Here is a 26967-nt window from a genome sequence, read left to right as displayed (position 1 = left end):
TGCTATTCAGAACTATGTGGTCAGAAGAGAAACTAACAGTACATGTATTCACATCTGTTTCACTCTCCAGCAGCTTGGGAAAGCTTTGACAAGTAGCAGCTGCATCAGTAGCCAGAAGCCTGAAAGAGGGATACAACAGCAGAATCCCTGGTAACATCACAGCAGTCAAAGGGCAGAATTTTGCAATTTAGAAAGTAACATTTCTTAACACATTTTCAAACAAACATGATATTACATGATTTAAAGAGTTCTATTAACCTTCTGAAAGATTTTAAGAAACATTGTGGGCTCTGTTTAAAAAAATAAATCACAGATTACTGGAAGCTTGAATGGGACAGCAGAATTTCTCCAAATTTCAGAACTGTTCAGTAAATTAACGTAATGAAGAGCAATCAAACTTACCTTAGCGCAGTGAAGATCTTTGTGTTTTTTTAGCAGTTTATCTGCCTGCTGGATTGCCATTTTATTATTGCCATTATCAAGATAATCTACATAAAAACACACAGTGATTACAACTGACAGCAAAGAAAAGATGGATATCTGTTCCCTAATCTCAAGGAGGGGGGAAGGTCTGTGCTCTAACAGTGATAATGTTCAGTTCAGTTCACAACTATTGAATGCCTGTTCAGCGACCATTTCCACAGTGCATTTTAGAAATATATCTCGTTTGTTCTAGTTTCAGTCATCCCAACACAAAGTACAGTAAGAGACTCTTTTGGTCTTTCCTGATAAAAGCTCAGGCTACATTATAATAATATGACAAGGCACAATGGGTTCAGATACGAGCCTCTCTCCACTAAAGACTAGGCTGACATCTTTTGCTCTAGTTACAAGCAGAAGTGAATTTGGTGGGATAACAGGAGTCTTTCCATGGATTTAAGTGGTGGAAGATCAGATCTGAAAATACATTTGCAATCTATTATTACAGTAAACGGATAATGAGGCTTTCATTGGCTCCATGGAGACTATTCCACAATTAGTATTTATTATTTTCTATTACTGTAGCTGTGCATGTAACAGCCCATGGCCTGGTCTACACTTCAGAGTTAGTTTGACGTAATGCAGCTTACATCAACCTCAATCTGTAAGCGTCTACATTAAAATGTTGCTCCCGTCAACTTACCTCGCCCCCTACACTGACTTAATAACGCCACCTCTGCGAGCGGTGTAGTGCTCAGGCCAATGTAGTTAGGTCAAGGCAGTGTCAGTGCAGACACTGCATTGCTTACATCAACTGTTGCTGCCATTCAGAAGCCATCCCACAATGCCCCACACTGACAATTATATCAGTGCAAATGCTCCTGGTAAGGACATGCATCACCAATTCAAGGAGCACGGTGTGGACATGCAAAAGTTATTTAGTAACTGTGGGTGGCTGTACATCATCTTAACTTAGGTCGACTTAATGTTGTAGTGTAGACTTCCCTCAAGTCATGAACAAGACTTCATTATTCTCATTTCTTAGGGTATGTCTAACACTGCACAAAAACCTGGGTCAACTGACTTGGGTTCACACTACACGGCTAAAAATAGCAATGCAGACATTCCCGTTTAGGCAGGAGCCCAGGCTCTGAAACCCAGTGAGGGGGGAGGGTCTCAGAGCCTGGGCTCCAGCCTGAGCAGCAATGTCTACACTATTACTTTTAGTCTCACTGCGCAAACCCTGTGAATCTGAGTCAGTTGACCTGGGCTCTAGGACCTACTGCCATAGTGGATCTTTTTTTTTTTTTTTTTTTTTTTGCAGTGTTGACATACCTTTAGAAAAATGTTGCTTTACAGTTTAAATTTTTCTTTTCTCATTTTCATATTATTCTCAGTTCTAACTCCAATGGGATACAGCCAGATTATTTGAAAATTACTGAAATCAGAATAAGAGATTAATCTGAGATGAGAACAATAAACCCACTCAATCTTTGCACCACATCAGACTTTTTGAGACTTGTTAACCTAAACCTAGTGTAAAACAACTGGGATGTATCCAATGAGCCAAAAAGCATAAGTGAAGTGTTCCTAATTTTCTTCTAAATTCCTGGTAAGGAGCTAACACTAGCTAACTGAAATTAAATTATACACTTTCTTGCTAGGACTGCATTTCTTATAAGGACGGATTCCACTGAGTTAACAAGGTGACCCTTAGTAATTTCCTGCCATATTCTACAAAATTCATATCCATATTACCGAGATTTACATTCAATGGCCTTTAACATTTGCCTCTGTGGTAGTATCTATGCTAAAGAATTGAAGCACTGCTAAATGAACTGGGGGCGGAGGGGAATTGTATAGTTAAGCGCATATTGTGCACTCTGTCCATTCTAACTAAAACAAAACTTTCAAGTATTTCAACTAACAGGGTAAAATGATATTACGACTTTATAAGACGTGGCTGTTCTGAAAAGGATGGACAGCAACCTCTCTCCAATGCCCTTCCAGACTTGTTAGACCTTAAAGCAGTGGACCCCAACCTTTCTCGTCTGGCGGGCGCTGGATGACAAGCCACCGAGGACTGTAGCTGGTGGATGAGCATCCGCCAAAATGCTGCTGAGAAGCAGCAGCATCCAGAGATGACGCCATCAAAAATAAGTGGCATTTTGGCGGTGACGCCTCTGGATGATGCTGCTTCTTGGCAGCATTTTGGCAGATGCTCGCTTGCTGGACAGTATGTGGGCACACACAGATGCCCTGGCGCCCGCGGGCACTGCGTTGGGGACCACTGCCTTAAAGATTTGCCAAATACAGACGTTTTAAAAATTATGAAATAGAACAAGCTGGTAACCTCACTATAAATTGATGGGTTTTTTGGTTCACAGATTTGTATTTCCTGGTACACACACGCTCCTTCAGTATCCAGTTTGCACTGACTGTCTTGGGGTTGTTAAACTTATCTAGCTGCACTGATAAGATCTCTGCTATAGGTAGCAGTGTAACACACAAGTCACAAGGCTTTCTAAATAGTAGCAGAATAAGGACTATGTCTTGTCAACAACATGAACAAGTTTCTCAGGAACCAAAAGAACTGGCATCTTCCATTTATCACAAAAGTACTTAAACTAAAAAATAATATTGAAGTACAGATTATTAATAGCAAGTCTATGAGTGGAGATTTTAAATGAACGGAAATGCAACATAATTATCTTCCTGATTAATGTACAACAAATTAAGATAAGAGATAGACATAACTGTCAAGGCATCCCGAGTAATCAAGTACACAGTACAAACAGAAAAGCGATGTTACAAGCAAAGTAACTAGAACCTTCACCACACACAAAATCTGTTTACTTTTTGGCCTTTAATAAAAGCCACACAATTACATGTTTAAGAAGCCATGCTTCATGTATTAAGGACTATAAATACCAAATATTAACTACACCACCTTAGGTTCCCAGTGAAGCTTTCAAGAACCAACACTATGCACTCAGCACATTGCACTTTTAAAAGGCATTACACTCTCTCTGACACTACTAGGGGCTGAAACATCAAAATACATCTCAGTTAAAATGTCAGTATATTTCAGTATCTTCTGGCTTAATTTTTTAAGTTATAGTTTTTCTAACAGTTAATATTTGAATTTTTTCTAGTTTAAGAAGTTACTTTGCAAATGTATCACTACATACAAAGCCCAGCAATCGGCGCATGCCACAGAAAATTCAGAAAAACTTTCAGCACATCACACTGAACCAAACTAGAGAGCTACAATTGCAATTTCTGTAAGGAATGTTTATTTTTCTTTAATATAACAATGTATTTATATTTGTATTATTTACAGTATTTTAATTAACACCAAGTAGAAGTGGCTATGGCCCCAATCCCATAAAGAGAACTGCATCCATTGACTTCACCAAAACTCAACCTGGGATGCAGGGGTCTAAATGCAAAGTTTTCTTTGTGAGATAAATACTTAAAACATGAATGGTGCACTTAAGAAAACAAGTTCATCCCTAACCAAATGCAACTCCCCTTGTGTTTCTAACCAGTGATTTATTTGCATATGGAAGTTAAGCATATTTTCTGCGCTCTCTAAATTACCTGTTCTGGGATTCTAGAAGTTTAACAATATCCCAGTGTGGCACATGCACAAATATAGAGCAATTTTTTTCTACTACTTTCTTAACCAATGTGCCTCCTAATAAAGCTGGAGAAGAACTGCATGCAATACTTAAGGATATTTTGAGGCAGACTTTTAAGACAGGAGGTTGCTGAACAAGACTACTCTCTTGTAAAGTTTCACTGCTTTCTCTCTCTATTGAGTTTTGTATAGCCATTACTATGATATCTAGGTGCCCCAATATTTCAGTCAACAGCTTTAAAGAGTGTGTGGCTTCTCTCATCCCTTTTAGTTTCACAGATAAATGAGTTTCTAACTTAAAAATCAGTTTTGCATGGGGAAGATTTGATGTTTGTTTGCAAAGGCAGATGGGGAAAGAAAGCTCAATTCTGCATTAAAAAATATGCATCCACTCTTACAAGTCTCCCAATCTTTTGTGCAAAACAAAATAAACTGGGAACACAATTCTCTTAACCAGGAGGAAAAGAAATTAACATGGCAATTGTCCAAGGGTGTTTTGCATTAAGAAATTATACCATTCCCTTCCCTCCCCCCAAGAGTTAGAGAATTGGGAGGTTTCCAAGTGTGGGAAGACAAGGCAGGAAGGATATTAAAGCTGCACAGCAAGTTAAAGCATGGGGTAATATATTTAGCAAAGGGTAATGTAACCTATGGAAAAATATATAGAAGTGGAATAAGACAAAAACATTCTCTAATGTTGGTGACAAATTAATATTTGAAGACAGGGATCAGTTTCTGGATGGGGAATGCAGGAGAAAGAAGTTATTTGTGGCAGGGATAGTGTCCAGCACTTAGTATACTGTGGGTGCTACTATCATGCAAATAATGAATAGCTTCCCCAGCTCCCAGTTGTAGATATAAACCACTATACTACCCTAACAGACTGAGAGCTAATTGGGGCAGGGATGCGCTTTACGTTTTACCTTGAACAGTACCAATTTGGTGTTGAGAGCTAAACAGTAACATAAGGTCAAAGATCAACCGGGTAGAGGAGGAAAGGGCCAATCCCTCAGTTTCTCACCATGTAAATAAAATCACTGACAATTTGCAATAATAGCTCCTTTAGCAACCCTGGGCTTAGCACTTCAAAATACCAATAATGATTAATCACAGATTTGTAAGGAACAAGGAGAAGCGGAGAAATTCTCTCCTCCTTAGCCCAAGCAGGGGGGGGTCTACACTATGTAAAGCCTCTTTACCCCATGGTGGCCCCATGTGCTTCAGGGAGGGAAGCTTAGTAGCGATCAGCCCCTTCACATGTTATTTCCAATATCAGATGCAAACCAGCACAACAGAGCTTATAATGGGGATAGGGTGACCAAATAGCAAGTGTGAAAAATTGGGACACCTTTTTTTTTTTTGGGGGGGTGGGGGTGGGGGGAGAAATAGTTGCCTCTATAAAACAAACCCCTAACACTGGGGCATCTAGTCCCCTAAGTTATAAGGAGGGAAATCAAGGGGACACACCCCGCCTCCAGGGCTTGTGGGCAGACATGGGGGTTTAGGGCCCCTGTGGGGGCAGCGGCTGGGACGGGGTGAGGGGCCCCAGTGGGGGCAGAGCTGGGGGGTGAAGGGCGCCCGAGAGAAGACACTGGAGAGGGCCGCCTCCCCCTCAGGCAAGGGGCTCGGGGGCGGGGAGCGTTAGCCCTTCCCGTCCGAGTCTCCGTCCCTTCCCGGCCCAGCGGGGCGCGGCGCGGCGCGCGGAGGGAACCACGCGAGGCCCTGGCCGCGGCGCGGCCTGGTCTGGGGGGCGGGGTGCCGGGTGCCAGCCGCGGAGCGGGGGCAGCCCCGGCGAGGGGGGGTCGGTACCGTAGATAGGCCGGAGGCGCCGGTCGTTGGGGTCCTGCACATGGCCCCGCGCCGCCATGATGAGAGCGCAGAACCGCAGTGCGCAGCCGCCGCGCCGGCGGGACCGGCCAGGCTCGGGGCGGAGGGTAAAGAGGCCGGGTCTGGCTGGCGGGCCGCGGCCTCCCCCACCGCCACAGGGCCTGTCGGGCCGTGTCCCGCGAGAGCCCGCGGGCTGTGGTGACAGCGCCGGCCGGCCGGGGGTCTCGCCTCATGGCTGCCGGGGTTGGGCCTACCGCGGTGTCCCCCCGGCTCGCGTGGCCGGGCATTTCCCCGGGGCGCTGAGGTCGCCGGCCCCCTATTCCCGCCCTTGCACGATGCCGCCCAGGCCCCCCCATCTCACCCCCGCAGCGCGCGCTGCCGGGCCTAAAACACTGCAGGGTGGTGGCCGCTCTTCATGGCCCCGGCTGCCTGCGCAGAGCTTCACAGCAGCCCTGGGGCGACCACTCCGAGCCCTGCTTGTCCCCGCCTGCCCCCAAGGTAACTGAGGCCTATGGCCATGTCCAGCCGGTGAGCTGTTCTCCTTCCACCCGCTGCTAAGCAGTGGCCTGGCTGCACAGCCACGTATCATCATTCTAGTACTTCAGAAGGGAGTTGGGAGTTTTCTCTACTCCTTGCAAAGCTCTTTGAGGGGTTTGGATGATAAGCGTAGACAAATGCAAAGTCTTATTAATCATGCTCCTCCTGTCTCACGTCCTTCTGTTGGAGTTGGATAAAATCTTTTTCAGCTCCCAGCACGTTGCAATTCACAGAGAGCTGCATTTTTACTGTCATTCACTCTGGAGTCCTGTGCAAAGGCTGGGAGCGGACAATGCGATGGATCACTTGGTTCATTCCCTGTCAAGCACCTGGCATAGACCACCATCAGAAGACAGGATACTGGGCTAGATGGACCATTGGTCTGACCCAGTATGACAAAGGCAGATGAGGTAGCCCTGCAACATCACTGCCTTAGTTTCTTCCTCTGAAGTGGGTCCTCTTGGCCTTCTCCACACAGGAGAAATATGGCAGTGTGGCTTGGCTCTTCTGTCTCCTGTGGAGGGGCAAGGAACAACTGCAGTGTCTGTGCCACCATGTTTCCTTGCTAGTGCACCCTAGGCTTTCAAAAGAAACAGTGAGGATGTGAGGCCAGGGCAGTGTTTCCCATGTCACACCAATTAAGAAGAGACTAGTTGTGATGTGGAGACAGCACGATGCACAGTCATAAATTGCCCAGCAGGCATGCATTTCCTGTTTTCTGCAGAGCTCTGCTGAAGCACTAGGTGAGGCACAATCCCTTCTAGAGCTCCCTCTAAGGTCAGGCTGGCAAAAATAATTGACATTGATTGGCTAGCTTGTTGGCATCAGAGAGGCCAAGGACTGAATGGTTCAGAATTTGAACGCCCACCTTCTCACTCCTAGAGATGGTCGTTTCACGTTAAGATTGAAGCAGCATGGGGGAGCTTCCACTGCTACTCTCAGGCTGTATCTGGTAGGAGGTTATAAGGAAGATTTCAGCTTCTGGGGCAATCAAGCTGGCACTTTTTAACTTTTCAGGTACAGTAAATTAGTAATGTATGTATATTATTTACTCCTCCATACAAATTAGTCTATGAAGAATAAAAATTAATATGAAGAAAGTAAAAAATAAGGAAGAATTACAAGATTAGGATGAAGCATCACAGAGAACAGTTTCTGGGCCTAATTCAGCAGTGGTATAACTTGAGTTGCCTCTCCTTATGTTAGCAGTGAAGTTTGCCTTTGTCTTCAGTCCTCGCCAAATGGCAAAATCAAATCACACTGTTGTCACCAAATTCAACACAGCTCACTCATCACACTTTACATAGTTGCTGCAAGATCCCCCACTCCTGGCAGGTAGGACAGTTCAAAAGTTGCCTCAGATTTTCATTCATCATTTGAACTTTAAGTTTGTAAATAACCATGTAACACAATAATAACTGACAGTCTTGTCCACTGCAACTCTGTAGATAAGTATTGTCCAATATCAGAAATTCAACCTCACATCGAGGCCCAAGTGACAATCAGTGCTAAGTATGTATTTATTATTATTATTTTATACTCAAAAAAGCTTTCAGACTTCAGGCCATAATCACAGAAGAAAAAAAGATGTCACTTAAGAAGTGTTCTAAATAGCTACCAAACCCCCTCCAGGTTAGATTTAGAGAAGGGGTACTGCTTGGTTTAGGGACTGATAATTGGAAGCAGAGTGTTTCACTATTTGGAGATTAACCCTTTCTGGTGCTGGGTTACTCCCATGGATCTGTTAGCAGTGGGCGGCCTTCCGCCCAGTTCCCAGAAACCCAACAGGTACTCCCTTCCTCATGACATCATGCCTTGTTTCCTGCTCTCAAAAGAATTTATGGGAGAGTAGCTCATACTCCTGTGTCACTGACGTAGAGCCACCAGGTGGCGCTCTAATTTTAGCATACTGTACAATATTGTATATGCAGCAAATGGGAGAGACAGATTTTCCTAGAAAGTTTGTTTGGTAGGATGACATACTGTTCTCACAGATGCCTTCATATTGGGTCCATTCAACTCTTGCCCATATAAACATAAAGCTTAAAAAAAACAAACGTTTTCACCTCTGTGACTACTTGAAATGAGACCGGGGTATTTCTGTGCTATATTTAAAACACTTTTCTCTGTACCTCAAGTGGAGTTAGACACGTAGGTATATGGGCTCCTTCTCAGAACATACTTGAAGGAGATGTTGTATGAGAACACAATCTTAAACCAGCTTCAATAAAAGAAAGTTAAAATTCTATAGTGTAAAACAATTTACAAAGCAAACTCACACAGCCAGAAAACAAACAAACCCCAACACCCAGCCACCCTGCCCAAAAGTAAAAAAGAGATGATCCCCTTTTCTGCCCCAGCAACAGGAAAAAGTAAGGAATAGACAATTTAGAGTTTAGTTTTTCAAAGTTGCCAATAGAGACTCCCTTCCTTACTGCATTTCAAAAGCCTGTGTCTAGCACCTGTGTAATATTGTGTGTCTAGTTATACACACCTTCCCTCAGGTTCATTCCCCTACAGCTTGGAGGCCTACCCAGGAAAGTAATTTACTTTCATTGCCTGGAATCCTAACACCCACGCCCGCTCTCAGCACTAAACTACTCGCTCTCAGGCACTTTTTGATAAGAGGAGGGAGGGGCAATCACGAAGGGGTGGAGCCTAACTCCAGTGACCGCTGTATTACCCAAACCAGCCATGATGTGGGCGGGGCCTATCAGCAGTAAACGGCGGCTGCTTCGGCCAATCAGCTCGTTAGCCGAGTCTCAGTTGGCCAATAGGGAGGCGGGGAGCGGGTGTCGCTGGCGGTTAGGAAGCGGGACGCCAGGCTGGGCCCGGTGTTTGGTTTCTGAGGAGAGGGTGAGTCAGGGAATGGGCCGCGGGGCAGCGAACTGTAGGTACGTCCTTAACCGTGGGGGGCCTGGCCCCCTCAATGGCCCTGCATGCCCCCCCACCCCTGCTCGGGCCCCCCCACCACTGCACGGGCCCCCGGGGGGCGGGCGGGCGCTCGGCCCTGCATGCCCCCCCACGCCCCCCCACCCCTGCTCGGGCCCCCCGGGGGGGGGCGGGCGGGCGCTCGACCCCGCATTCCCCCCCCCATCCCTGCTCGGGCCCCCGGGGGGGGCGGGGGCTCGGCCCCGCATGCCCCCCCCATCCCTGCTCGGGCCCCGGGGGGGGGCGGGCGGGCGCTCGGCCCCGCATTTCCCCCCCCCCATCCCTGCTCGGGCCCCCGGGGAGGGTGGGCGCTCGGCCCCGCATGCCCCCCCCATCCCTGCTCGGGCCCCCGGGGGGGGCGGGCGCTCGGCCCCGCATGCCCCCCCCATCCCTGCTCGGGCCCCCGGGGGGGGCGGGGGCTCGGCCCCGCATGCCCCCCCCATCCCTGCTCGGGCCCCGGGGGGGGGCGGGCGGGCGCTCGGCCCCGCATTTCCCCCCCCCCATCCCTGCTCGGGCCCCCGGGGAGGGTGGGCGCTCGGCCCCGCATTCCCCCCATCCCTGCTCGGGCCCCCGGGGGGGGCGGGCGCTCGGCCCCGCATGCCCCCCCCATCCCTGCTCGGGCCCCCGGGGGGGGCGGGCGGGCGCTCGGCCCCGCATGCCCCCCCCCCCGTTTCCCTCCCGCTCGGGCCACCGGCCCCCAACTGACGGAGGCCCAGTAGGTGCCGCTGAGTGCACATGCAGCTCCTGCACAGAAGACCCTGCCCCTACCTTGCGCTGGTATATGAGTTGCATTATTCCTTCCAGCTTTTATACTAGAAATGCCAGACCGTGATTATGGAGACCAAACTCCTGCCTCTTTCACCTGTCTCTAGGGTAACTGGAAGTCTTGAGCAACGTTTTGGCTAGAAGTGGCTTTTATACACTGGAAAAAATCTGTTCTTTGAAAGAAACGTCACCTATTCTATGTTAGTGTTTTTTGTTTTAAATATTATTTTTGGTATCAAATAAATACTATAACCTGGGGCAGGAGTCAGGGCTTTTCCAAGTAAAATTTTCACCTATCCTTACTAAGGCTTGTCTTCCTTAAGATATTTTTGTTGATCTCTTGAGTGGTGTCTTAATTCTAGGTCTTCCTGTATACATTTTATTGGCTAAATTATTCTTTACTGTCCATAAACAGTCCATAGATTTGCAGGGTTAATATTTTACCCTTGTCTGTCTGTGTGTGTGTGTGTGTCTGTGTCTGTCTCTCTCTCTCTCTCTCTTATTTTTTTATATATATATATAGAGAGAGAGAGAGAGATTTTTTTTTTTCTTTGTTAAGAGGACACTATTCACATCTCAAAGAAAAACTTCTGCAGGAGATTATCCTCAGTAGCCAGCTAGGGTTTCTTACACTTTTAAGAGCTGCTTGAAACCATGTTTAATAATACAATTTGTTTCTAAATGGTGGGGGAGTCTTGCTGATTGCTTGAGAAAGCAACAATTTGTAATAATGGAATATGTGATTTGATGCCAGAGTATCTGAAGAACAGGAAGTAGCAGAATGAATAATTGTACTTGTTCTTATGAACAGAAATGAAACTGAAAATGTTTAATTGTCCCTTGCTCCAGCTTTCAAAAGAACATGGATATGGCTGCAGTTAATGATCAGGAAACCCAACTGTGCAACAATTGGTAAGAAATAAATGTCTGGCACTATTGGCACAAGTGTATTCTATGTTATTACAATGTCCCTACATAAACTCATAGAAACATGCCGTGTTGCTGTCAGATGTCTTCAGAGATGGAAGCAGCAAGTGGTATATAAAATTGTTTCTAATGACTGTAAAAGAATAGAAAATATTCTGGTAGGCACTTCACCGGTATTCAGAACTTGCTGTGTCACCTTGAGAACAGCAGAATAATATTAATGGAACCTGCTGCTAGTGATCTCCTCCCCTACTCCACCCTAGAAGAAGCGGAAATCAACTAAAACTATTGGTTCTCCTTCAGATAATTTTTTTAAAATCAGTTTCAAGAAAGCTGAAATATACAGGATTCAATTTTTGTGGCTTATTATAGCTGTGTGTTTGTCATACATACAGAATATCATGTTGCTGATGTCTCAGCCTGTTGTGGTCTTAGAAACAGATGGGATGAGAATGAAGGGTTATTGCTGCTGTTTGGGAGGGGCTAGGTTTTTATCTTGTGGCAGGGAAGGTAAAAATAATTGTTTTGTTTGGGGGCTGATGAGTTCATTTCTGTGCCTGTGAACGTTGTATCCCTTAAAAGTCAAACTCCATCTTGAACTTTACTCTACTTCCTCTATCAAGTTAATATTGGTAGAGATTGGGAGAGGTTAAAGTACTTTTCTTCCACTTGAACTGATTTGCCATCTTTGCTTTGAAAGGCTAACTCATGCCATAAGACACTCTCCTCTGTTTTCCCCTCCCAGGGCTCCTCAGGAATACTTCTCCAGCACTCCTAGGCTCAGAATATTCATACTACATAGTGGCAGTAACATCAGAGGCCCAAACACAAATGACATCCACCCATCTAGGCTTAATAGAAGTCTCTCATCCTTTCTGGGCTTTTCCCAGCTCTCTGCTCCTTGGCTAGGACATCACCTGCAGGGGTGCTGCCCTCTGCCTTCCTCTTGCTCTAGAGCAAGGGTTCTCAAACTTCATTGCACCATGACCCTCTTCTGACAACAAAAATTACTCCACAATCCCAGGAGGGGGGACTGAAGCCTGAGTTCACCCGAGCCCCATTGTCCCAGGTGTTGGGGGGGGGGGGGCAAAGCCTAAGGGCTTCAGCTCCAAGGAGGGGCCTGTAACCTGAGCCCTGCTGCTCAGGACTCAAGCTTCAGACCTGGGCCCCAGCAAGTCTAAACCAGCCCTGGTGACCCGCTTTGGGGTCCTGACTCAGTTTGAGAACTGCTGCTCTAGAGACTCCTCCTCCCATGATCCAGGCCTCCTGGTTTCTGACTTGTCTCTCTAGAACCTGCAGAGTTTTCTACTTCAGCCCATCAGAGCCCCACCTCTGCTTTCTCTGTTCCTTTCCTACCTGATTTTTCTAGTCTCCCTCCCCTTTAGGGCCCAGGCTCTTTCGCTTAAGCCTAGTTTGGGGTCAGCTGACCAGTCTCAGGTGCATTGTACTCTTCCCTCTTAAAGGGCCAATGCTACCCTTACACACTTTTCAAATGTCTGAATGGATTTTTCCCTCTTGTAAGTCTGTCTGCACATAGCTCAGGATAGAGCAATAGGTTTCTCCACAATAGAGTAAGGTAGGGATTCCTCACTTCAGAACAGTAGGGGTATTGCATCTTTTGTTGGTTGAACCATTGACCAATATTGCAGCATAGCTGAAGAATCTGTTCTCTAGCTTTGCCCACTGGAGGATTGCCTGACCTTTACACTATGTGGAGTGCTCTTTGCAGAGTCTGTAACTGTTACTCCTGGTCTGAGAGCCTGGATGACTGCCTGAGTATGCTGCAAGGCTTGTCTGTTTTCCCCAAAGCTGGAGTTGAACAGAGTTTTGACTTAATTTGATAAACTGGGAGACTTTAGGTGTCTAACTTGGTAAGTGTGTGTTCTAGGACTACATGTTGTGTACAGTCAGGTAGGCTTTTTCCTTTTACAAACCTGAATACATGGAAACTGAATTCCTGAACTTATTTGTTTTTCAGGCAGCTCTCTTGAATCCTAAATCTGAGTTTATTTTCAGTGTAATTTGTGAAGAGTAACTTTTTTTGTTTCCTTGTAGCAAAAAGGCTATACCTGTAGCTAACTTCACCATCCATGAAATCCACTGTAACAGAAATATTGGAGTGTGTCATTTCTGCAAGGAGTCTGTCCCTAAATCTGAAATAAAAAAACACATTGAATCTGAACATGTGCAGGTAATAAAATAAATTCTACTCTAAAACAGCTGATTTTCATGAAGTGCATTTAATAATTGTTTCTGTTTATCCTAGGTTACTTGTAAGTGTAATATGAAGATGGAAAAATGTCACTTAGAGGATCATGAGGTTGGTATATTTGGTTTTTGCTCTTGATAATACTCTAGTGTATTTCCAGTACTGACACTAGAGCCTTAGTGTTCAGATTATAGGTACTGTGCTAACTGATCTTGGATGTGCTCTGCCCATGTTTAATCTGCTTTCTAAATCCATGCTAATCAGTGATACTCTTGTAAGAGGCTAGCTATGTTAGTCTGAAGTGGTGGTACTCACATGCCTAATAAGCAGCTCCAAGCTCCTCAACAGGAGGGCGTTTATGTACATTGGTAGCTAGGTTGGTGGCCCTGGTTTGTCCCTAAGTAGTGGTTAAGGCTAAAAATTCTGCCTGTGGCTATAGTTGCATTGAGCTTGGCAACTTCACTTTTCAGTATTGTCTTATCTCAGGTGTGGTGTGTTTTGTTTTGTTTTCCCACCCTGACGTTTATGCAGGACCTGAGGATTTGTTTTGTCTAAACAGTTTTTAAAAATCATGGAACAATAAACACTTACTTCATATGATTTTCTTATTTACAAATTGTCACTGGAGTTAACATTGTCAGTGGAACAAAAGTGTCACAGGAAAGTGGGATTGTGCTTCAGCATAAGCATCAAATGCAAAGCTGTGGCATGGAGAGGAATGCGAAGGGAGTTGGACCACGTGGCTTATTTTAAAGCATGCAGTTTTGATCCTCTTATTTCCTGTTGCAGTAACTTACTCAAAGCACTTGATATGAACAGTGGGGATTGGGACAGTTAAGTCAAAAACACAGCCAAAAAAATCCACTTTGAGTGCTTAGTTTTTTAGGGGTGTTATGTTGAAGTTTGATGTCTAGTAAATGCATGCTTCCTTTTTCCTATATAAAATACACTGAACTTCCAGTGAGACATACTGTGTGTAACTACTCAAGAGTTTGTACCCCCTGTCTTAAGTAGTACCTTACTAGTTAAGTCTTCTTTTATGAGCTGGTTGGCTTCTAGCTGAAGACACAATTAATCTCTAAAGCAATTTGGAATGCATCTCTCAGTAATAACACAGTGAATTGGGTACCTTCTTTGGGCAGTAAGTAAGCCTACCATAACTATAAGACTGGGCATATATCAAGAGTTATTCAATTTTATATTTTAGGCATCAGCGTGCCCTCTGCGTCCTGCAGTTTGCCAACATTGTGAGATAGAGCTTGCATTCAATAAACTTCAGGACCACGAGGATTACTGTGGAACTAGGACTGAAACATGTAGTGAGTGCGGTCACAACGTAATGGTGAAAGATCTGAAAGAGCACCCTGAAGTTTGTGGGAAGGAGGTGGAAGAAAAAAGAGTTAGCCAAGCAATGTCATATTATAACTATAAAGATGAGGCTGCAAATCTGTGTACCTTTCAAACCATCAGAAACCTTCTGAGTTCAGATGGCCTTGCTGGGCCTCTGCAGAGGATGTCTGGGACGCAAGAAGGCCGATTTTATAGCAGTTTTGGAGGAGACCAGGCTTCTAAGAATATTAACAGAAGAAATGCATCAGCAATGCAGAGAGATCAGAACCGAGGTAAAGTGTGGACAAGGGAAATAATTGTACGTTCATAAGTTTTATTTTTACCTTTAAATTAAAGTTAGGTAACTAAGTGGAGTGAAAGCTCTATACTTGTGCACTGTATGGCAGTGTTTCCCAAACTTGGGACGCCTCTTGTGTAGGGAAAGCCCCTGGCAGGCTGGGCCAGTTTATGTACTTGACATGTCCACAGATCTGGCCGATCGTGGCTCCCACTGTCCGTGGCTTGCTGCTTGAGGCCAATGGGAGCTGCTGGAAGCAGCGCGGGCCAAGGGACTTACTGGCATCACCCATAAAAAGATCAAATATGCCTTTTTTTTATTTTGATCTTGTATTTGGCTTGTCTAACTCCCAGGAAATGCACATGCCAAGGCTGCTGTTGCTGTTAATGACTGACTTGTGTTTTAATGGTCTTCAGAACATCATCTCCTTTTTTTTTGTTTAATTCATCACCTGGAAGTGTCCTGTACCTTGTAAATACATAGTTTAATGGTGTAGAGTCTTCCAGCACAGATGGAGCATGTTTTAAAGTAAAGTCCTAATCTTATTGAACGCCTGTATCTTCATTTAATGAGAAACTACGAAAGCTGAGCTTAAATGGTATAAAGAAATGTGCCTTTTAAAAGAGATGTACAATTTAAGATTGCAGCTTCAGTGCATAAATACAGGTCTCTAAAGTCATGATCAGCCATATTTTGTATATTAAAAAACACTTGTTTTTAAAAGTGAGTCACTGAAGGAATTGTCTCAAGCCACAGGGGAGCAGAAAAGTTTTCACAGCTTGCAAGCTGTTTTACTAAATGTACTGTATCAAATTGCCATACTAACTTAGAAAATAAAGCCTATTGTTAGAACCCCACTGATTTCAGTGTACTGGAATCTCCATGTGGGTGAAGAGATCAGAGCATGTAAATATCATTGCAAGCATTTAGAGTCTGAATACTCCTTCCTGAAACGCTTCGAGGCCTCGCTTTGTATGGCCATAATCCCACTAACCTGTATCTGAGTCAGGTGCTTGCATCAGTAGGTGAATGGACTTTTCTCAGGGATGGACTGAAAACATAACTTGTTACAGGTTCATAGATCTTCGACTAGAAGAAACTATGCTGAACTACTGTGACCTCCTGCATGATACATGTCATAAAAACTCCTCCAGTAGTCCCTGCATCAAGCTTACAGCTTCTGGTTGAACTAGAGCTTATTTCTTAGGTGTTTATATTTTTTCCATCCCTTGCAGTCTTTAAATCACAATTAATGTCCTTTTAGTAAGTTGTTTCAATTTAAGAACTGTATGGCTAGTAAAGGAAATGAAGCCCCCCTCCTCTCAGGCTAGATGGGGACGGGAGGAGGGGGGGAATACAGGAAAGGGCAAGGCTTAGCTTCCCTTAATTCATCCCAAAATATAAGTCATGAAGTGTCTTTTTGAGGCTTTGGCTATCTGTTTTTAAAACTAGAGTGCTGTGTGTGGGGCCCAGTTCTGCCCTCATTTGCATATATGAACTTCTGTTTTATTTACTTAGTCTATTCTTAAAATCATAATTACTGTTCAACTATGTAGTTGATACTTACAGCTTCTGATATTTTTGTTTAAGAGGATGAGCTGGAATGGCTGGAGAGGAATAAAAACACGGAGTCCTCTCTGTATGGAGAACAGAATTCCAATTTAGACTATATGTTAGCTCTTAGCCTGCAACGTGAGAATAATCCACGCAACAATATTGCAGCTGAAATTCACAGTGACTTCTGGAAGAACTTCTACTCCAAAGAGTCCAAGCCATCTGAGCAGCTTAATGAAATAAACAAATCAGATACTTTCTCCCATGATCTCTTGTCTATTCACACTTCGGATCAGCTAAAAAGTAAGTTCTTTAAAAGCCTTTCTTCATCAACAAAAATCTAATTTTTTTTTTTTATCGGGGACTCTCATGACTAGCTCCTTGGAGATATTCTGACTTTCAGTACCAGAACAGTAGCACTTTGAGACTTTCTAAACTGCTTTAGATATCTCCTGCATCTGATGTAGAAATTCTCTGAATGTGCAGAAAAGCCTTTCCTATTCTTGGAGACTTTCCTTCCTTTTTGGAACTGTATCTTCAGCTACCTCAGTTTTTGACTGTATTGGCTGCTAAAATAGCAACATTTCTATTATTTATAGACAATAGTCTCAAGAGTTGTTAACTAGTGAAACTTTGATATTGGTATCTGTCTATCCCAAAGTTCCTTTCTTACTGAAATATTTTAAATGGATAAGACGAGTACAACATATTAATATGGGAAGGTAAGTGACTTGTTTTGAAAACTGTATACTAGCAGATTCAACTCATTGTAGTTCTGCCATGTCTTTAAAAAATAAAACCAAAACCACCCTTATTCCTGCTTGTATGGAGATGTAACAACAGAGTAGGTGACATTAGCCTGTTTAATCTTAAATGTAAAGAGGAACTCTCCTGTATTATCCAAGTGCCAGATTATTTTAAAAAGAAATTGTCTACTGTGTAACATGCATAGACAGGCAGATAATGAGGTTTGTGGGGTTTTTTTGTATTGGACTAAGGAACAGTGAGATTTTGGGGGCAAAAAATCCTTTTCAGACTTTTTCTAAAAAGTGACCTTTTTTTCCCTCCCACTTACAAAACTCATAAATGTGAAAGTAGAGTGACTATTGCCCTGAGACTTGTTGTAATCCCTCCTCTGTCATGCAGAACAGAATGATCTCATGGATTAGAAATTCTGAAGACAGGTTGGTTAGTCTGATTTGTTACCCCTTTTTATGGTAGGAGGTTTAATCCTTTTACTTACCTCGCAGATGATGATATCATGTTGCCATGTGAATTCTGTGAGGCACTCTACCCTGAAGAAGACCTGATTCTCCATCAGGTTTGGTATTTCTGTATTCTATAATAATACTTCGCTCTTAAAGTGCTTTTTGTCAAAGGAGATAAGCATCATTATCGCCATTTTATAGGTGTATACGCAGGAGGCTTACTGAAATGGATGCCAGCACTTCCGAGTACAATTTCTATTTAGAAATCGAATTTTGTTGGAGCAGTTGAGCATAGTTAGTGGGAACACACTCCAGCAATGCTTACAGGATGCTGCATCTGCATAGAACCTTACAAAGCCTAATATTGAAATGTCTTAGTAAACTAAAAATACTAATGCAAAATTTTCATCAAAACATCCACTGTGCTGTTCCTTGGATTAACACTAGAAACAAATTGCACTTTCTTGCAAAGTGAAATACCAGTACAAAACCACATACATTGTGAAAAATAAATAAGTTAACTACTGACGTTAGGTTTTTGAATTTCACTATGCATAGCAACTTACTTTGAACCTTATTGTCCCATTAACTGGATATCTGAAGTGGAATATAATTTTGGATGGCTTATAATACTAAGAGTATGTACTGGAAAAAGAGGGTGGATCTGTTTTACTCTGTGGAATGGCAGTATTATTGTCAGTGTTGAAATATTACTTATTACACGAAGGCTTTGTAAGTATAACTAATTCCTTCTTTCCAATGTTGCCCATGTAACAGACTGGCTGTAACCCGGCAAGAGCTTTTGCTTCGTTCAGTAAAAGAGGTTCTTCCCCAAGTCAACAGCAAGAATACAACAGGCATGTTAAAGATTTCTTAGACCAACTGCACAGCAGCAGATCTACATATCCACAGGAGCAACAAGCTGTACAGACCGAAGGGAGCATTGTCATTCCATGTGAATTCTGCGGCATCCAGTTAGAAGAGGAAATACTCTTCCATCACCAGGTACAAATGCTATTTGTAGGATGGAATTCTACAAGACCTAGCAAATCTGACTCCTTAGTAGTAAATGTTGAAATCATGGTAATGCTCGGAGGCTGCAGTTGGGATTGCAGATGCTAGGGATTCACATACTTGTCATTTGAATCTGTCCTCTTTCAACCTAAGGGTTATGAGCTGTACCCCACGATGTTGGCGCATACTGGGGCTCATGTTAAAGAAACAGTTGTAAATATATATATATATTGTTTTTAAAATAAAGGAGTCTGAGCAAACAGCATTCAAGCAATACAGCATAAATCCTCACATTTTAGGAGCTCTGGACTGCCACCTTCTCGTTCCTTCACTATAATATCTTCCTCTGCATGACCACCTTCCATCTCTTAACAGTGAGGGCAAATAATTCCGTACAGAGAACCATAATGTCTAAGTTCTTGAATCTTTCTCCCATTGGGTTCTTCTGAAGTATTCACAAGAGACCTATTTTATTTCCCTGTCCAAACCTGAACTCCTAACATTTTAATTCTTACACTTTCATTGTCTTGGCCTCTTGCTCATGCCCCTGTTGAACTAATGCACATGAATGAACAATTCAATTCTCTGATGCAGAACTTCTTGAAAGGGAAGATGACATGCGCACAGGTCATCTGAGACTAGAGTCTGACCTAAATTCAGATACTGTTGGCTGATGTATTCTGACTTCATGATGTATTTGAGTTTAACTACAGTTCAGTGAAAAGCTGCCAAACAGATGACGTTTTGCCATAATCACACTGTTGCAAACTTTCCTGTCACAGCATGTTTAGATTTAATGGGCTGTAGACTCAGAGGTGTGACAAAAAGGATATATTTTGCAAACGTACTTAAACCTTCCTATGCTTTTTTTGTCAAGTGAAACCCTGTCCTGAAAACGTATTGCAGAGTTTATACGAGAGTTGTTCTGCTACTTAACTCAAGAGTCTGCCAACACTGCTGCAGCATGGCTTCCGCTTGTTTAAATCGGGAGGGGAAACCAGTACGTGTGTGTGTGTGTGTGTGTGTGTGTGTGTGTGTGTGAGAGAGAGAGAGAGACACACACACAGACAGACACACACACACACACCCCCACTAATTCACTCTGGCAATCTCTTGAAGAAAGGCCACAGCCATCAGTATGAAGGGATGAAAGTTCTTCCTATGAACTATATTTAAATAGTGCTACAAATATACAAAATGTCATCGTGGAATAAGTCATAGTCTCCACTGTGACAAGCTTAGCTTAACACAGACAAGATCAAGCATGGAGTAGGAGTTGGGGCAGGCAGGTATGAGGGCCCTGGTAGGCGTAAGACTGGGCTGAGTGGCCAGTTACCATTCAGGTGGGATGGACCCAGCCAGAAGGGGTAAACTAACCTGCATGGTATAAAACTGAAAAGGAATGAGGGGAAAATAAGAGAAAATGAGACCAAACCTGCAGTCTTTGTATCTTCTACCTCCTCATTCTCACATATAGATTACAAGCCTGGGAGACAGAAGGTAATGGAGACGTCTCAGGTGATAGAGAAGGGAGGATATTGAAAGGAATTGAAGTGAACTGGAAAACGCATGAACCAACATCCGAATGGGATGGTTTTGTAGTGTCCAAGTATGTTGAAAATTGTGCCATGCAAACCAATGGTGTGGGGAGCAGTTAGAATGTTCTTGTCCCTGTGTAGATGAGTTATGCATTTGTTTTTCTAGGAACAGAGAAATGGTAATTTTACCCCTTGGCTTTGGTAGATCTTTCAAAGTCAATTTGATAAACTTGCCTAGCTTACCTCTTTGCTTTATAGCATGTGCTCCATAGTCGAGGGAGTTTCCATGCATCTTGGATCATAGTTGAGGGCTGAGGTTTTCCTCATCAGGTTGACTTCTGCCTATTGAAGGCAGAAGGACATTTGGATCAAGTGCCTTTGTACATCTGATCATAGTATGCAGTTCGGGGCTCCTTCAAAGTATCTTGAGTGACTGCGACTGAGCCACTGTCACGTACAACTTTCTCGTCTTGGCCTGTGGTTCTCAGATTTAAAAGGGACACCCTTCTATTTACAATCCTCAGTTTTGTTTTTAAACTCTTACGCTATAGGTAATCCCTAATGTGTAACTGAAAGATGGCAAATATGTTCTGTTTTCAGTTTGTGCATTTGATAGCACCTAGTGCAGTCAGCTTCCTCTCTTTAGTGAAGCTCTTTCACAAAGCAATAGAGGGAGAGAAGCGATATTTAAAAAAAAATTGTAAAACTTAGGGAAACTGGCATGAATTCTCTGGGGCGGGAGTAGCACTTGGCTTTTTAAGCTACATTGATGTCAGGGTGACCGATATTCCTTCTGCCTTTACTGCTGATGAGGGGCAAGGTTGCATTGTCACTATAGCAGCAATGCAGATAGCTGAAGCATGTGAGCAGGCAGGCTTGGAGGGATCATCTCTAAGGATGACAGGCTAAGCATTGACTGAACTTGAAGCATGACACCAGTTATGGTGTGGTGACTTCTACTATAGGAAGTAGACTGAGGTAATCAACTCCATCTTGCATAGACCACATGTCAACTAGTTACTATTTCTGGGCTGTACTTCAACAAGTGACCTAGAAGTGAGGATGTGAGCATGCTGTTATCAAGCCAGTCTCTCATTCTCTTCTCAAAACACATCCTTACTTCCCCATGGCATTTGAGGGAAGATGTACGCTTCAAAGCTTTCACAGGACTTAAGTGTTCTCTAAGTGTCCAGAAACTATCAAAATCTCTCTTGCACTAGGACCAGTGTGATTTACGCCCAGCCACTGCCAGCCCAGGGGCAGAATTGCCATCCTCACAACCATTGCCTCCCAAAGACAACTTGGAGAGATCAGAATCACCAGAATCTAGAAGACGCATCCGGCATCAAGGTATTGGCAAAGTACATATTTCCAGCCTGTGCTTCTTTCTATTCATGCTTTTAAGATCATTTTCTCCAACTGCAAAACAGAACAACGCACGTTTTAATCTAGATAAGGACTAGAACTTCCTAACTCCACCCTTATACCATTGTTCTGTTTCACATGGCGTAACTTGAAACATATATTAAAAATGCTACTTAATCATAAGCATGGAGCCCCACACAAACCACCAAAGAGAAACTTGAAATTACTAAACCCTGTGCAGCAAGAGTGGAAACTGATAAATCTGATTATAATCTGCGTATGTTGCTAGCCCCATCTGTAACTATTGAAGTTGTGGGGAAACTAATAAGGGGGTGAACTTTGAATTTCTTGCCTCATCAGTTTTTTTTATTGCACCCTTAGGGTCAAATTATGTAGTTAGTTGCATGAAGAGAAGTTTAAGTGACAGTAGAAATCATAGATGGGTATCGGAGGGTAGAAGCTGATCCTGAATGTTTACTAAATTAAAAAAACCCAACAAATCACAGAACAGAAACTCCATAGCACATGTATTATCTTAAATTGCCAAAAGGAAATGGACTAGAGTACTTAACTTGTGTATGGGGTCATCCAGTGTGTTGGTTGAAGTTAGTATGTAAATTTAACTGCTATGGTAGGTAGTGACTTTGCCCATAAGTCAGTTTTAAAATGCAAGTAAAGCAACTTTTTATGCTACCTTCCCTTACTGAACAGATGCCAAGAACTTTGTTCTAAAGGAGTTCAGCCTCCATGCAAAGCTGGTAAAATGTGTAGCCTTTGTCCTGGGGAATTGTACTAGTCAGTGAAAACAATATTTCTATGGTGCAGTTCTGTTTTCCCAGACTATATGGTATTGCGTTAAAAATCTAGGCTGTTGCTTTGAAATCCAGAAGCTTTTATCAAGGTGTTTGTTTTTTGCCTCTTGTTCTGATCCTTGCTTTGGTCAGTTATTTCATTGCCGTTCCTAGTATGCTTTATTTACCGATTTTCCTTTAGGGGAAATTTCACCTCGGTATCTAGAAGACTTCAGGCAGCAGAACCTTGCGCATGCTGTACGAGAGAGCCGATCACTAAGCAACTTGGCAGTTGCCAGAAGCATACCATTGACCTCTTTTAGTGCTGTAAGAGCTAACGATGCTCTGACTCAGAAAGGGAAGTCCAGCAACTTAGATGGCAATGACAGAAGGCTCAGAAACAGAGGCACAGCTGAATCTGGAACAGGCCCCAGGCCAGTTGTGCGATCCACGCAAAACATCCACCCTGAAAGCTACGTTCCCAGTTTCCCAAGGACATCTCCAACACGACCAAGGTAGCTTCTCTGCTCAGTGTGGTGGTGGAAAGAGAATTTTTAGCTTTAAGCGATTCCTGGGGGTGCATCCTTATGAATAGACAATTAGTCCATTCCGATCTAGCTCTGCTATGGTGAGGGTGAGGCAGTGCTTCAGGGCCTATTTCTGCTACTGCAGACATCAAAGCTTGATAGAAGGAGAATTCTGCGTCACTGGTCTTCTCATCACCCCACCACAGATTCTTGTACGTTTTGCCTATGGCTGGGGTAGGCTGCAACAGTTTGACTAGCTGGTGTCTTTTTGGGTTTGTAGTAATGAGTTTAAGAAAACAAGTTTTCTAGGAAACTGTTTTATGGCACCTATTTCTAGGGCTCTCCCAAATTCGTGGCCATGAAAAATGCATCAGAATGTGAAATCTTGTCTTCCCTCATGAAATCTGGTCTTCTGCATATTTTATGTTAAGACTACAAGTTTTTGTCATGGATTCTGTGACTTCTGCAATGTCCGGTGTAGTTGGCCTGTGAGCTGCCTGAGGAGCTCAGGCAGCACCTTGGCCAGCCACAGCGGCCGCTGCTGGAGCAGTCTCAGGCCCTGCCCCATCCCCTTCCCAGTGGCAGGAGGAGTTTTGGGTTTGGGAGGGGGCCAGGGGTTGGGGCATGGCAGAGGGTGAGGGCTCTGGGTGGTGCTTACCTTGGGAGGCTCTCTGGAAGTGGTGACATGTCCCTCCCTGAATTCCTAGCTCCATGTGCTGTCTCCGCCTGCAGGTACTGCCCCCATAGCTCCCTGCAGTTTCTGGCCAATGGGAGCTGCGGAGCTGGAGCTTGGGGTGGGGGCAGTGTGCGGGGCTAGTTGCTGAAGAAGGGACATGTCGCTGCTTCTGGGGAGCTGCCTAGGGAGACTGCCAGCCCCTCAAGCACCTGTGGTGTCCCCTATGAGCACCTTTGGCATCCCTGGGCTGTGCCCCCTCCTCTCACCCAATCTCCTCCCTCCCTCACCCCCCAAAAAAAGATGTAGTCAGGGGTATATCGTACAAGTCCTGGGCATGTCATGGACCATGAATTTTTTTACTGCCTGTGACCTCTCCATGACTTTTTCACTAAATAAAAATACCCATGACTAAAACGTAGCCTTAATAATACAGATTTAATGGGGAAGACCAGTGTTTCTCAAATTGGAGATCCTGACTCAAAGGGAGATGCAGGTGGGTTTACAAGTTTTTATTTTAGGGAGGTCGTGGTATTGCTGCCTTCAGAGCTCGGTGGCCGGAGAGCGCAGCTGTTAGCTGGGTGTCCAGCTCTGAAGGCACTGCTCCTCCAGCAGCACACAAGTAAGGGTAGCAGTACCACAACCCTCCCCCCCCTGGCCTCCTGACAATAACCTTGCAAATCTGCCCCCACCCCCTGAAACTACTTTTTTGGGTCAGGACCCCTTCAATTACAACACCCTGACACTTCAGATTTAAATAGCTGAAATAACGAAATTTACAGTTTTTAAAACTCTGACCGTGAAATGGACCGAATTTGGTAGTACCCTATGTGTTTTGGTACATCTTTTACATGCACTCTCCTTTTTCATGGAAAGGAGTCTAATCTTGTGTGGAAATGTCGTGGTTGTGTGTGGTGTTTTTTTCTAATATTTCAGTAGCATTCTTGCTATTGGGATGCCACTGGTTGGAAATAGTTCTGTCTTTAACACCTATGTCCCTTGCTCATGGGTTCAGCCTCCAGTATGCATGGCTGAAAGCTCTATGAACTTTGCCCAACATTTAGTATCAAAGTACCCAAGGTGAAATAGTGAGACACCTTGTTCTTTGATCCCAAGATTCAGCAGTTTGGGATCCAGGCCAAGGGCGAGAGTTTTGGGAGTTTATGATGGAACTCTTGCTCATTTTAGCAGGAGGACTGTGCGCTTTTATTCTTAAACCAGTTCCTGTAAGAGGATTGAACTTGTAGAGCTACTTCGTATAATGGGGTCAACTTCTCTCCTCTGCAGTGTGAGAAAGGAAGCAGGCAGGAGTCCTAGGACTGCAAATGTTCCCGTCAATTTCAGAAACAGGAAAACAAAGGTAAGTTTGAGCTCTTCCCTGATCTGCATGGCCTCTTTTCTGCGTTTCAGTGGCCGACTAAAAGGTTTAGTTTACTTTTACTACTGTCTTTTTTTGAGCAGCCCACATCAAGTGTGACTCTAACATGCAACACAGGTCGTTGCTAGTGACTGACTGACTCACTCACTGCTAGTAGAGCTCATGCTGACTGCCTGTTGTCCTCAATCTCACCTGGACTGGCGAAGAACCACCCTTTCTGCTAATATACCATTGCTTGGTGTTTGCAGGAGTCTGAACTCCTATACTTCCTTATAGGACTTGGGGTGCTGTCCTTTGCTCCTTGGTCAAGTCTAAGAGTGCATGTTGTGATTCAACTTGTCTGTTTTAAAATGTATGTTTCACTTACTGTTTCCTCCTTACACAGGCAAAATCCCAGAAACCAGAGTCTGGCCATCTTGAGGAAGAATAATCGATCCTTTATGAAGCGCATATTTAGCACTTGAAGCTCTTGCTATGCACTGATACTTATTTATCCCAGCGCATGTACTTGCTATGTTGCCACCATCAATGGGGACTTTCTATTAACTTTACAATTTTTAGGCAGTGATTTTTCTATAATTGTTTTTAAAAGTTTGTGAGTAACGCATACTATAGCCGCTGTACAGAAATGTCAGTGTAAATTTTATATTGCTGCTATTTGGGTGGCTTTAAACTGGCAGTATCCTAAATCAGTCAGTACTCAGAGGACCAATGTGTTTTTATCTCATCTGCTTGTGTGTTTCGAGAGGGATTTCCTTTTAATTTGCAGCAGAAGTAATTCATGCTTCATCACTGAAGTAAATGAATAGATGTCTGAGCAGCAACCCTGTTATCAAACCCAAAACGATCAGCCAGAACTCTTCTGGATGAAGAACCTGCCATAGTAAGTTACTGTAGCGTTCAGTACTTGTCTGACTTGTTCAGAGTCTGACTCCTCAGAGGTTAGTTGCAGAACATGCATCTCTGTAATGAGCAGTTGATCTTAATGATGATCTTCACTGAGGTTTGGGATCAGGGGATGAGTTTAGTGGCTTGACTTTAAACCTATTTCCCTTTCAGTCATTTAGGTTGCTGCTGGTGGCAGTAATTCTGCATTAACTATTTTTACAGTTAGAAAGCTTCGGGAAAGTTATCTTGTCAGACCTGGCCTGGGAATCAGGTGGGGAAAGTCATACATATTGTAACTTACGGTGGTTCTGTCTTCCTATCTGTAAGTCCATTAAATACCAGAAGTGCCCAGTATTCCTAAGGGCATCCTCAAATGAGACTGTGATCCACAATGTGGGAGCTTCAGTCCCATGGGCTTCCATTCTCAAACTGTTCTTTTGCTGTACTGGAGCCCTTACTTTTTAAATTCCTTGTAATAAAATTTGTATCTACCTATCTCTTTTGTTCTGTAAACTGAAACAAAGTCTAGGCAGACCCTAGAAAGTGACTGAAAACTCTGCTGAGCAGAATGGGTTGGGAAAACTACTCTTCTGGGTAGAAACTTCCTAATTTTTTTCATCAGCCATCTTTGGTTTCAAAATGTCCAACTTATTCTTCAGTTTAGCCATAACTGTGATTGTGGCATACTATCTGGGCACACTTACACTATGGCTGGCTCATGCCAGCTGCCTGGGGCTTGGGCAAAGGGGGCTAGCTTTCATTGCAGTGTAGACAGTTGGCCTCTATTTAGCCATAGTGGCACTTTTTTGGTTCTCTTACTATGTTTTTTAATTTGGGGCTTACATTTAAGTTGAGCCTCTTATTATGGTGTCTTTAAAAAGTTTCCATACAGCTTGCAGGGATTTCACTTTTTCTGCTGTGCCTTTTAATTTCTGTGTCACTAACTTCCTCATTTTTGTGTAGCTAGCACTGGAATAAATTACCTAGGGAGGTTGTGGAATCTCAATCACTGTCTAACCTGCTCTTAAAAATCTCTAAGCACATGTCAGGAATGGTCTAGATATGTTAATCCTGCCATGAGTGCAGGGGACTGGACTAGATGATCTCTCAAGGTTCCTTCTAGTTTTATGAAATATTTTATCATC

General features: G+C 43.8%; 2 protein-coding genes across 2 annotated transcripts in view; one reads left to right on the top strand and one right to left on the bottom strand.

Annotated features, from left to right (window-relative positions):
• NAA25 (N(alpha)-acetyltransferase 25, NatB auxiliary subunit) overlaps positions 1 to 5963 on the bottom strand; it is a 42700-nt gene extending 36737 nt beyond the window's left edge. The window contains exons 1-2 of the mRNA XM_030583450.1: positions 5873 to 5963; positions 403 to 488 (exon numbers count right to left, since the gene is read on the bottom strand). Of these exons, the coding sequence (XP_030439310.1) occupies positions 403 to 488; positions 5873 to 5930 (144 nt within the window). The 5' untranslated portion in view covers positions 5931 to 5963. The remainder of the gene's footprint in view (positions 1 to 402; positions 489 to 5872) is intronic.
• A 3270-nt stretch (positions 5964 to 9233) lies between these two features.
• On the top strand, positions 9234 to 26317 carry TRAFD1 (TRAF-type zinc finger domain containing 1). The gene is made up of 12 exons (XM_030582980.1): positions 9234 to 9321; positions 10973 to 11035; positions 13106 to 13241; positions 13317 to 13370; positions 14467 to 14881; positions 16477 to 16743; positions 17691 to 17761; positions 18426 to 18653; positions 21421 to 21550; positions 22559 to 22871; positions 24844 to 24916; positions 25320 to 26317. Exons 1-12 carry the CDS (start codon positions 9296 to 9298, stop codon positions 25362 to 25364), a joined length of 1821 nt encoding a protein of 606 aa, XP_030438840.1. The 5' UTR covers positions 9234 to 9295; the 3' UTR covers positions 25365 to 26317.
• The last annotated feature ends 650 nt before the right edge of the window (positions 26318 to 26967 follow it).

The sequence above is a fragment of the Gopherus evgoodei genome, chromosome 13 (assembly GCF_007399415.2).
Source record: "Gopherus evgoodei ecotype Sinaloan lineage chromosome 13, rGopEvg1_v1.p, whole genome shotgun sequence".
Lineage (NCBI taxonomy): Eukaryota > Metazoa > Chordata > Testudines > Testudinidae > Gopherus > Gopherus evgoodei.
The sequence above is the reverse complement of the archived record's forward strand: the minus strand, read 5'-3'. Positions and strand labels throughout refer to the sequence as shown.

What these genes read in the sequence shown, in the direction of transcription:
- TRAFD1 (XM_030582980.1), top strand. Translation starts at nt 9,296, where the DNA reads ATGGGCCGCGGGGCAGCGAACTGTAG. An exon ending in GTCACTTAGAGGATCATGAG is followed by an intron (nt 13,371 to 14,466) that starts GTTGGTATATTT and finishes TTTATATTTTAG; the next exon opens with GCATCAGCGTGCCCTCTGCG. An exon ending in ACATCTCCAACACGACCAAG is followed by an intron (nt 22,872 to 24,843) that starts GTAGCTTCTCTG and finishes TCTCCTCTGCAG; the next exon opens with TGTGAGAAAGGAAGCAGGCA.